This window comes from Pyrgilauda ruficollis, unplaced genomic scaffold (genome assembly GCF_017590135.1).
Source record: "Pyrgilauda ruficollis isolate IOZ18807 unplaced genomic scaffold, ASM1759013v1 scaffold56, whole genome shotgun sequence".
Taxonomy (NCBI): Eukaryota; Metazoa; Chordata; class Aves; order Passeriformes; family Passeridae; genus Pyrgilauda; species Pyrgilauda ruficollis.
Genome location: NW_024527266.1, coordinates 4933164 through 4943440, shown reverse-complemented (window position 1 = coordinate 4943440; position 10277 = coordinate 4933164). Strand labels below are relative to the sequence as shown.

The 10277-nt window shown below is 46.6% G+C and overlaps 1 protein-coding gene across 1 annotated transcript; it reads left to right on the top strand.

The window, feature by feature from the left end:
• The first annotated feature begins 1490 nt into the window (after window positions 1-1490).
• CENPM (centromere protein M) lies at window positions 1491-8466 on the top strand. The gene is made up of 6 exons (XM_041481581.1): window positions 1491-1620; window positions 1775-1854; window positions 4443-4541; window positions 5571-5650; window positions 6680-6771; window positions 7528-8466. Exons 1-6 carry the CDS (start codon window positions 1564-1566, stop codon window positions 7651-7653), a joined length of 534 nt encoding a protein of 177 aa, XP_041337515.1. The 5' UTR covers window positions 1491-1563; the 3' UTR covers window positions 7654-8466.
• The last annotated feature ends 1811 nt before the right edge of the window (window positions 8467-10277 follow it).

Here is a 10277-nt window from a genome sequence, read left to right as displayed (position 1 = left end):
CTGCTGGAGCTGCTGCAAAACCTCATACAGGATAATTCAGTGTGCAAAGCCAGTTTCTACTGCCACACAGTGTTAGGGAAATTCCCTTCCCTAGCTATGTTATCAAGCAGTCTTTATATTATGAAAGTGTATTAACTATGTTAACATTTTCCCCTCATACTTGGTACTGGTGAGGCCACAGCTCAAATCCTGTATTCAGTTTTGGGGCCCTCACTACAAGAAAGACATGGGGGTGCTGGAGCATGTCCACAGAAGGGCAGAGAAGGAGCTGATGAAGTGTCCAGAGCACAAGTGTTGTGAGGAGCAGCTGAGGGAGCTGGGGTTTGTTTAGCTTGGAAAAAACGAGCCTCAGGAGCCTTATCACTCTCCACAGCTCCCTGGAGGGAGGCTGTAGCCAGGTGGGGGTTGGTGTCTGTTCCCAGGTAACAAGCAGTAGGATAAGTTGCTCCAGGAGTGGTTTCTACTGGATATTAGGAAACATTGCTGCACTGAAAGGGTGGTCAGGAAGTGGAACAGGCTGGCCAAGTGTGAGTTGGAGTTACCATCCCTGAAGTGTTTGAAAAGGTGTGGCATGTGGGGAAAAGGTTGTTTTGAACATGACAGTGTTGGGTTAATGGTTGGACTTGATGATCTTAGAAGTCTTCTCAATCTAACGATTCTATGATTCCATGTATTAGTGCACATTATAAATTGCAATGTAAGGAGGCAGTGGAATTTTACTGAAGTCTTTGCTGTTGTTCAGGCTTGAGTAAACAAACAGGCAACAGCTCATGGCAAGGGCCATGGAGCAGCACAGCCCTGGAAATGGGGCTCTGCTTCTCAGAAGCTAAAGGCTGTTCATGATCCCCCTGCACAGCCAAGGCAAGGCCAGTGTCCTCCCCTCAGCATCCCTCCGGTATTACCGGTGGGTGCCTCAGGCCCAGCTGATCCCTGGGATGTCTGGATGGCACAGGAGCAGTGCTGCTTTGCAGGGTTTTATGGTGCCTGGCTGTCCTTGGTGGTCTGTCACACCCGAGTGCTCAGAGGGGCCCCACGCTGCACCCCTGCATCACTGCAGTCCACAACCTCCTCCTGAGGGAACCGCATGGGCAGCACGGGTCTCTGGCAACCAGCAAAAACCCAGGGCAATGGCCTCAAGCACTGTCAGAGGAGATTTAGGCTGGATATTAGAAAAAGTTTCTTCATCCAGACAGTGGTCAGGCACAGCAACAGGCTCCCCAAGTGGTCACAGCACCAAGCCTGACAGAGTTCAAGGAGCATTTGGACGACACTGTCAGGCACATGGTGTGACCGCTGGGGCCTGTGCTGTGATCCCTGTGCAGGGCCAGGAGCTGGACGCGACGATCCCTGCGCGTCCCTCCCACGCGGGGACAGCCCGTGAGGCGATGGCCGCCAGCCCCGCAGCGCCCCCTGCCGCCCGTCGCTAACCGCGCCCGCCCCGCCCCGCCCCGCAGACCCCGGCCCCGCCCCGCAGGCCGCGGCCCCGCCGCTCCACGTCGGCGCGAGGCGGAGCGCGGCTGCCGTTTGAATTCCGGCGGGCCGGCGGCGCCGTCTCCCGCGGGGATGGCGGTGCTGCGGCCCTTCAACAAGCTCCCGCCGCTCAACTCCGGCGTCCTCCTGGTAGGTCCGGCGGTGGCGCCGCTCCGCGGCCCGGCCCCACCGTCCCTTCTCCTTCCCTTTCCCGGCGCGGCCCCGCTCCCTCTGCCGGGTCGGGCCTGGCTGGCCGGGGCCGGTATGCGAATGCGCGCTGGCCGCGCTCTCCCTCTGCCCGCAGCTCGTGGGCTCGGACGAGGCGCTGCAGCAGAAGCTGGCGGAGGCGATCCTGCAGGAGAACAAGGACTTCAACATCAGCATGTGAGTGAGTGAGCGAGCGAGCGAGCGGCGAAGAGCGGGATGCGCCGCCTGCGGCCCGGGCCCGCACGGGGCCGCTGCCGCCCGGTCCCGGCGGGGCACAGCCAGCGGCTGCGACGCGGACTCACGGAACGCTTCAGATTCGCGATGCGCCGAAATTGGTTAAAAGCGCGGGCTCCGTGCCCGTGGCAGGAGCTGGAGCTGTAGAGCACACGGTTCAGAGAGAGACTTCGCTCTTGCGAGCGCTAGAGAGCAGCAGTGCCCAGATGTGGCCGCATCTGCCCGGGCAAACCCCTCTGTGCTCAGGGCAGTTTGGGCGTGCTTGGAAACGGGGGAAGCATTTCCCACGTTCGTGCTCACAATGCGCATAGCCTTGCCTTTTACGTGTTGCACAGACGTTTGATTACTAAATTGGAAAGGTGTGAGAGCAAAACATTTTTTTCCCCCGCCCGAGAGACAGAAATTAAACATCCTGGGACAAAATGGGACAGGTAAAATGCTTGCAAGTACTTGCAGGAGAGCAAGTGTTTCTGAAAGATGTCCATTGCTTTGGATGCTCTTTGTAGCTGTTTTCTGGTTTGTATGCACATGTGTGCTTTTCCTCCTCGAGCTATTAAGATACACTTGGAATTCCAGCTTTAGCCACATGACATGTCCTGTCTTAAAAGCTTGATTAACTAACTTTTTACAATAAAATGTCCTTGACAGCTCTTTTGCCAAGACCAAATGAGTTTAGTCAGCTCTTCAGAAGGTGTTTGTGTTATTTCTCTGCTGTAATCCATGGCTATGCAGTAAAAGCAACCCAAGCTAATGTTCTGCTGGCTAATTAGAGTGACTGTAGTGCTCTGATTGTGGCATCCTGGATGTCTGTGCTAACTAATAGTAAATGAATTACCCCATTTTCTATGCGAAACCTGCAGCCTCTGCTGAGCTGTGGAGTGCCATAACTAGATGGCTGCTGGTACTGCAGCTGGGTAACTGCCCAAAGGCACAGAATCGTGTGCTTGTGCTGCAGAGCAGGATACATCCCTGTGTAAATATTGCTAAAAGCAAATATTTAGCAAATAAAGCAAAGCCAGTGGGGTTCTTTCCCCCACTGAGTTGCTTTGGGATTGTACACATTACAAACAAATACGGTATCTAACCTGACAGGTCTACCTGTCAGGTACAGCTGTTGGGTGAAGAATTACAGGGCTTGGGTTTTTGTGTCTCTTATTGCTGGGTGGGGGGAAGGCTTCTGCAGTGCATGTCTGGAGACTGCTGTCATCATCTAGTCCTGTTGGTTTAAATATAACAGGATTCCAAACAATGCAGTGCTTTTCTGGGTCACTTTTATCTTCCCCCTCAAGGAGATCTGATACTTTCATCAAAGAGTCTCTCTAAATTTCACCTTAACTTAATTAGCTGGTTTGTGTTTCAATTAATAAGCAGTGTGTCTTTCAAGCTCACTTTGCTCATCTCTTGTGTTAGTTTCAGAATGTTTTTGTTAAATCATATCTCCCATAAGCAGAAGAAACAAAACACCTTTATTTGGAGACTAGCAAACAAAACTACAAACTGTATAGGATTAATAGAAGGGAATGTGTGCCGTGGTCTGTGGCTGCTGGAGAACACTGTGAAGTCCTTGAGATTGAATTGCTAGAAGTAATATTCCCCAAGAAGTCCAGAATCAGTGTTTCTTCCTTGGCTTCCAGAGAGGAAGTAGATTGTGAGATTAACTGAACTTCTGGGATGTTTGTTTTCCCAGTTTAAACTAAGGTGATCTTCCAAAAATGCAGTGCTGATAATGTTCTTTCCTGTGGAAGATCCAGTTATGTACTGCTGAAACCTTTTTTGGTTGAATTTTTGGTTGGTATGCTTGTTTGGTTTTTGTTGTTGTTCACTGTTTGTGGTTGTTTGGCTTTTTTAGAGATGCAAAAATCCCCACCCTGTATTTCTTCCAACAGCTCCAATTAGCAGTGCTAGTAACGTGTAGAAGGATGCCCGAACTAATCTAGTAGCTTCTGACATAGCAAAAGGGTTAAAAGGGGGGGTAATGATCTAATAGAAGCTCTTCTTGAGTTATAACTTCATCTATAAAGCTGTTCTAGTGACAAATTTGTGGTTTAAGGTTCTTCTGTACCTGGAAAGGTCGCCTCTGCTGTGTGAGCATATGAGCAGTGTCTCTGGAACGTGACAGAAAAGCACTGATGCATTTTAACTGAAACTTGGCAGCAAAATATTCCAGTAAAGAATTGGGGTTTGCTTTGTTAGAAAGGACTCTTTGTAACAATTAAACTAAATGACTTGCCATAGAGATCTGCACAGAGAAAATGTTTCTGTGAGTCTTGTTATGCTCTAATAAGCGTCCCATTATAACCAGCCTTGTCTAGCAATTACCATTGTGCCTGTCAGCAACTATGAGTGGGCCTAAGATATGAGAGTACCACTTAAACAATCACAGTGCCTCTTCAATGCCCACGTATTTAGTAATTAGCAGGCTTCCTGGTAACTTGCTACAGGGTGAACTGCAGAGGTTGTGTGATTATGGGAAAGGTGGGTACTGTCTTACCAAGCTAGTTGGTTAAACTGGCAAATTTGTTATCTTTCAGTCACCTGGCTACATCCCTCCCCTTACCTTCTGAGAGGGATCATCTTCGACCCAGGATAGATCTGGTTGTGTTTATGATTGACATCAAGAGCAAGTACAGGTAAGAGAAGGCCAAAAAGATGAGAGGGGAGACTAATATTTTTTCTTGGTTTGATGGCTAAATCTGCATTTTTACTGTACTGGAATTGCTGAATAGTGGGTTTCAAACCCAAGACTTGCTGTGGTGGAAGAATTCAGTAATTTTTACAGTGGCTTTCTGGCCTCCAGCAGTGGATTAGGACTGAACTGCTCTGTCCAATAAACATGTCTGTTGTGCACTAAGTTGCCATAGCAGAGAAGGCAGAATTTATTTCTGGATCTGGATTGGTGACAATATGAACTGAGCTTTGGAAAGATGCTGTCTGTAGAATTAGATGGAGGTGCTGGTGTGCTGTGAAGTTCTGTATTATGCAGAAGTCTGATGTGCACTGGGCAGTGCTGCCCAATAACCAGCAAGTGGCTGTGTCCTCAGTTCACTGATACTCCTGGTCAGTGGGATCAGTACCATGGATATCTCTAGGCAAAAGAGAAAGGTCTGCAGGGATTGATCCCTTTTCTATCATGTGCTCGCCTTTGTAGAAATGATACTTGTTTCCCCAGGCCACAAGTAAAGACTTGCTAAGGCACAGAAGTCAGCATTTTATTGCTTACTTAACTTGTGACTGATGATCCTGGGCTCTCATTTACCAAAAATGACAGGCCCAGCTGCATACTTACAGCACAGATGGTGCTGCAGAAATGTGTGGGCAAGCGCTTCCTGAAAGAGCCGAAGTGGTGCTGAAGTTTCATTGGATATTAATGAATTCAGATGCTTAGTGTCTGTAAATCATGGAGGACACTGTTCAAACTAACTCTAACTGTTGAGTCTTGAGTAGAAAGGATATGTTATGGGTTATTAAACAGCTGTGGGTATTACAGAGGTCTCTGATGTCATGCTTTTAGCATAAAGCAGAACTTTGCGAGCTCACAAATCAGCAGATGTTAACATCATTGTTTTTCTAATTGTGCCTCTGAAAATTATTCCTGTTATCCTTATGCTGCACTGGTTTAACCTCCCTGTCCTACTGGATTGCCTGTACTTTTCTGACAGCTTGAAGAATGTCGAAACTTCCCTAGCCCATGTGGATGCCAGCTTCTTCCTGGGGAAAGTGTGCTTTCTTGTCACTGGGGGTAGGTATGGCACCTCTTCCTCCTCTTCAAGCAGCACAGCTCTTTCTTGGTTTTCTTAAAACAGGGCGCTGACTTAACTTGAAACAAACTAAAGGAAACCGGTGGCTTTGTTGCAACTTTGTTTAAATTATTTCTGAACTCCTCTGCCTTTTTTATTATTTTCCTAGATAAAACACAGTTCTCTCATGCTCACTTGCTCTCAGCTTTTTGTTTTTGTCAGTCAGACCTCTCTTCTCTGTCCCTAATCCCTGAATATGATTTGTGTCATTGATTTTTTTTGTGTGTGTGTGGCAGTCCAGAAGTCTGTTCTATCTGCTCTTGCAGATCTGCCTTAATGATAATCTTAATGAGCAGTGAGAAGCATATGATACTGTGGTAATAAAGTGAATCTAAATGGATGAGCTACAAAACTATCAAGTATAGTTTTAATACAGGGCTAGTATCCCTGCTGTGTACTGTCTGTCCATGTTGTGCCTCTAATCTTTGTCTCCCAGTGCTTTCCTGTGTACCCTCCCTGCTTCAGCTCTGAGGAGCTGGAGGGGCCAGACTGTACTGCTCAGTCTTGGAATATAGGTGCTGTGTCCCTGGAATTTGGGGGTCAGGAGGCCTAATTCTGAAGTAGAGGAGTCTTAGCATTGTCTTGTGTTATGGCTCTCTTGATGAAGTGAATTCCTTGGAGACCAAACCACTCTGATACCATATGAGTCAGGAGGACTTTTGGTAAGTGAGTGGAAGCTGATGGTGTGCTGATACCTTATGCAGAATGTTAATGGTACATGAAGAGTGATGTGGTGCTGTTCCTGCTGTTAGTATTATGAAAGACTTCTGTGCTAATTCTGTTTCAAAACTTGTACCATTCTGTTTGCACTGCTCACTTTTGCCTTACCTTCTATTATGCTCTCAAAATTAGCTAAATCCACTCCTCAACTCTGGATTGTTCTCTGGATGTGGAATTTCCTCAAACTTTTCTTCACTGATTGCTGATTATGAGGCTTGTAATGTGGGAAAATGTTTGTTTGTTTTTTTTAGTTGGCAGGGTGAATGCTTGCAGCATTGAGACAAATGCTATCTGTAAATTAGGAGAAGCCTACTGCAGTCCTGTGCTATTCTGTGAGCTGGAGGTAAGGTGCTTATTTGACATCTCAAGAGATTTCCGAATTCCACTGCTCTGTGGTTGTTAGAAACATCATTATTAGCATATTAGCAACAAATGCATGTAACAATAAATACATAGGCTGCTGGCCTTCATAAGTGTCAGAGATCAGACTCTGTCTACAAGAACAGTAGAGGTATAGGAGTCTGGCTGTCCTTGGAATGAGTCTTCTAGTAATCTGGTCCTTCCTGTGCTACTTCAAAACCTCATGAAGCCAAGCCTAAGCTAACAAAAACCATCTCTGATATGCAAAGCCTTGATACACTTGTTCCTTGCTGCATTTTCTCTTCCTGGGAGCCCCTGAGCTATTATTTGCCATGTGACTCCCTTGCCCATGTAATGTTTTGTGTCAGCCAAACTTTGTGGCTTCACTGACGATTTTGCCATCTGATATGCCACTCTTTCCAATTACCTGCTTGGTTTAAAACGTTGGAGGGAGAGTTTGGCATTCAGCAGCAGCACACTTCACTTTTCTGTGTACTTGTCACTGCATGCTCAGAGACTGTTTCCCTACCAGCAGGTAGAATCTGTGCCTTTGGCAAGCCCTTCAGCACTTCCAGCTGGCAGCACTGTACCTTCCTTAACATTAGGGAAGTAAATGGGCCTGTTTGGGGTTTTCTGCAGCTAGCCACTTGATGCCTGCTCTGGTTCTTTCTTTTATCAAAGCTTACCGTTGCTTTTCTTCTTTTGTACTGATTAAATAATTTCTCCATTTTGTTTCCAGTTGGAAGGCATTCGAGTGGCTACTGCTCAACGACTTGTGCGAATGTTAGGAATCTGTGCCGGTCACATACCGGGAGTTTCTGCCTTGTCCTTTGTCTCGCTGATGAGGAGGTCTGATGATAATTAGCTTCTCATTGTGATACTTCACACACATTCATCAGGTTTTTTTCACTTCAGGCATTCAAGCTGCTGCAGTTGGAATCACATTGGGAAGCTTTTTTTGAGTGACTTGTCATGGCCACTCATCCAGAACTGTTCCTAGTTGCTTACCTCTCAATAAAAGTTTGATTCCTATTGAGTGGATAACAGATAGGGAGGGGAGTTTGAATTGGGAATTCTGATCCATTATTACACCTGAATCCCATTTCATGATCAAGTTTGAGTCTTTTCCACTTGGCCAGTGGCCAGGAGCTACATGTTTTTCTGAGAGAATATTAGAAGAGCAGGCTACTGTCTCCAACGTACCAGAGAAGAGGCAGCAGGCTCCTTCTTGCAGTTGAAATGCAGCACCTTAGTCTAATGTGAAACCTTGCTGCCAGGTTTTGTCTGTCCACCAAGAGAAGAATGGGGAAGGAAGGCTGGCCTGGAGCTTCTAGATAGACTGCACTTGGCAGTTAATGATCCAGCTGTGTGAGCATCTGCCCAGCGAAGACTTGCTATTTCCATGTCCGCTACCTAATTGGGAAGGAAGGGACTAAAGAAGATAATCTATCTAGCACTTCAGCTTTCTTTTAGATCCTCAAAGAAAAAGACTCCACCTGTCAAGCCCAAAGACAGCTCCAGTAGTGCAGCCTCTGGGGCTGACCAGAGGTGAAACCCAGCAGCCAGGACCACGGCAGCACACAGAAAACAGGTTGTCTCAGCTGCTTTGGCATATGCTGTGTATAATCCCTTTACTAACAGGTTCTGACCAGCTGTAAGTTGTGCCTTGTGCTTACTGCAAGTCATTAAGGTTTGAGTGTTCTAATTTAATAAAAGAAGTAATATGTAATGGTTGTATGCTCTTTATTAGCAATGTGGCATGGGCTCTAAAACCCGCAAACGCTTGCCCCAGTTTGCCCTGGCAGGCTGGTCCTTGCTGGCAGCTCAAACTCCCAGTTAGGTGTTTTGCTGCACTCGTGGCTTCAACCATGTGGTGGTGGCAAAAGCTTTTCAAATACAGCCCTTTCTGTTCATTGAGTTGAGCCACCTGCCAGAATACAGTGCTTTTTGAAAGGCTGAGATGTTTCTTACCCAGCAATGAAGCCTAGAGAGAATGTGTTAAGCTCCCCTCTGGTTTAATTTATTTAATCCCTAATAGTCTGCTTTAATGTTCCTAGGTGCAGAGCTCTAGCTGTGTGCACTGTTTCGGTTAGCTTGTTTCTGACATCTGTCTGTGAGCAGGAAAAGCAGAAAGCAGCACTGCAGGCTTAATCAGCTGTGAGTGTTGGCAGTCCTTGCAAAGACAGCTCAGCAAGGCACAAAGCCTATATCCTTGCTCAGAGGACACACAAATCCCAGCTCCAGTTGTATTGTTGCTGATGGGGGAGGGCTAGGGTGTTTGTCAGCTGAAACAAAAGGAGCTAAACCATTCAGCTGTGTTATGATGCCCAAAAGGGCTGGACTCTGGCTAAAACCCAAAGGAGAAAGACATGTGCAAACTGTCGTGGCTGTGTAAGGAGGATTGGAAGCTTAATGGGCATGCCCTACTTTCAGCTAGCTTTGCCATCCTGAAGGTACTAACCAGCACTTGGCCACCAGAGAGGGGAAAATCATGCTGAGAAACAAGTTTCTGTGTTGGTTATGCTGTCTCAGCCTTGCTCTTGCTTTGAGTCCCTCAAAATAAAGGAGACCATGGCTTAGAATAGGCTGGTTTCAATTTGCTCTCGATGTGCAGGTGCAGTCTGTGGGAGGAAGGGAAGGGAAGTGGCATAAAATGAGCCACTCTTTTGTGTCCTCTGCAACTCCTATAAGGCAAGGAGACTTTTCCATATCCTAGGTTGCTCTCCAGTTCACTCTACTAACAGATGGACTCAGGTTAAATCCCTTGGTCTCAAGAGTAATTTCACTGTGCTTTTTTAACTAGTGAAAATGAAACTTTTTTTGGTCCACCCAGAATGCTTTGGAATAACCCACATCTGCTACTGTCCACTCCTGCACCTTCAAGCAGGGCTTTTTTTCCACTGTTATGTTTCAGATGTGGTATTTCTTTCCTTCTAGTACTTTCAAAGAAGAAAGATGCTGTTTTTACTTCCTACAGGTGGCTGAATCTCAGCTGGTACATAATAAAATCTAGTTCCTTAAGAGCAGCATCTTGCTTCACCTTGGGGCAAATATTTTTCTTACTCTTAGGAGAAAATATTTACTAGAACTGGCAGGGGAAGCAGAGCGTATCTAAGAATCTGACACTGTGTCTCAGGTCCATCATGTTTTACAACCCAAAGTAGTTGGGACACATCTAAAGCTACATCTTCAACTATGTAAATACCTCTAGGAGCTGTCAGCTATTAGTTTAGACAGGCCATAACACTGCCCTTACTACCAGAGGAGACAAGGCAGCTGAGGATATCTTTCATCTGGATGGAGTAGCCAGGGCTAATTTTTGAAAAAGGTCCTGTCAAAGTAGTACTTGGATTGGGATCAGAGGCATGGAAGACCTGAAGGCTAGTTACTCAGGCTCTGTTGTGTTCAAACCTCGTGAAAGAGCTTGCCAAGCTGACTGAAATCTTAACCAATAGAAACATTTTGAAGTTACTTTCTTTCTCTTCTTCT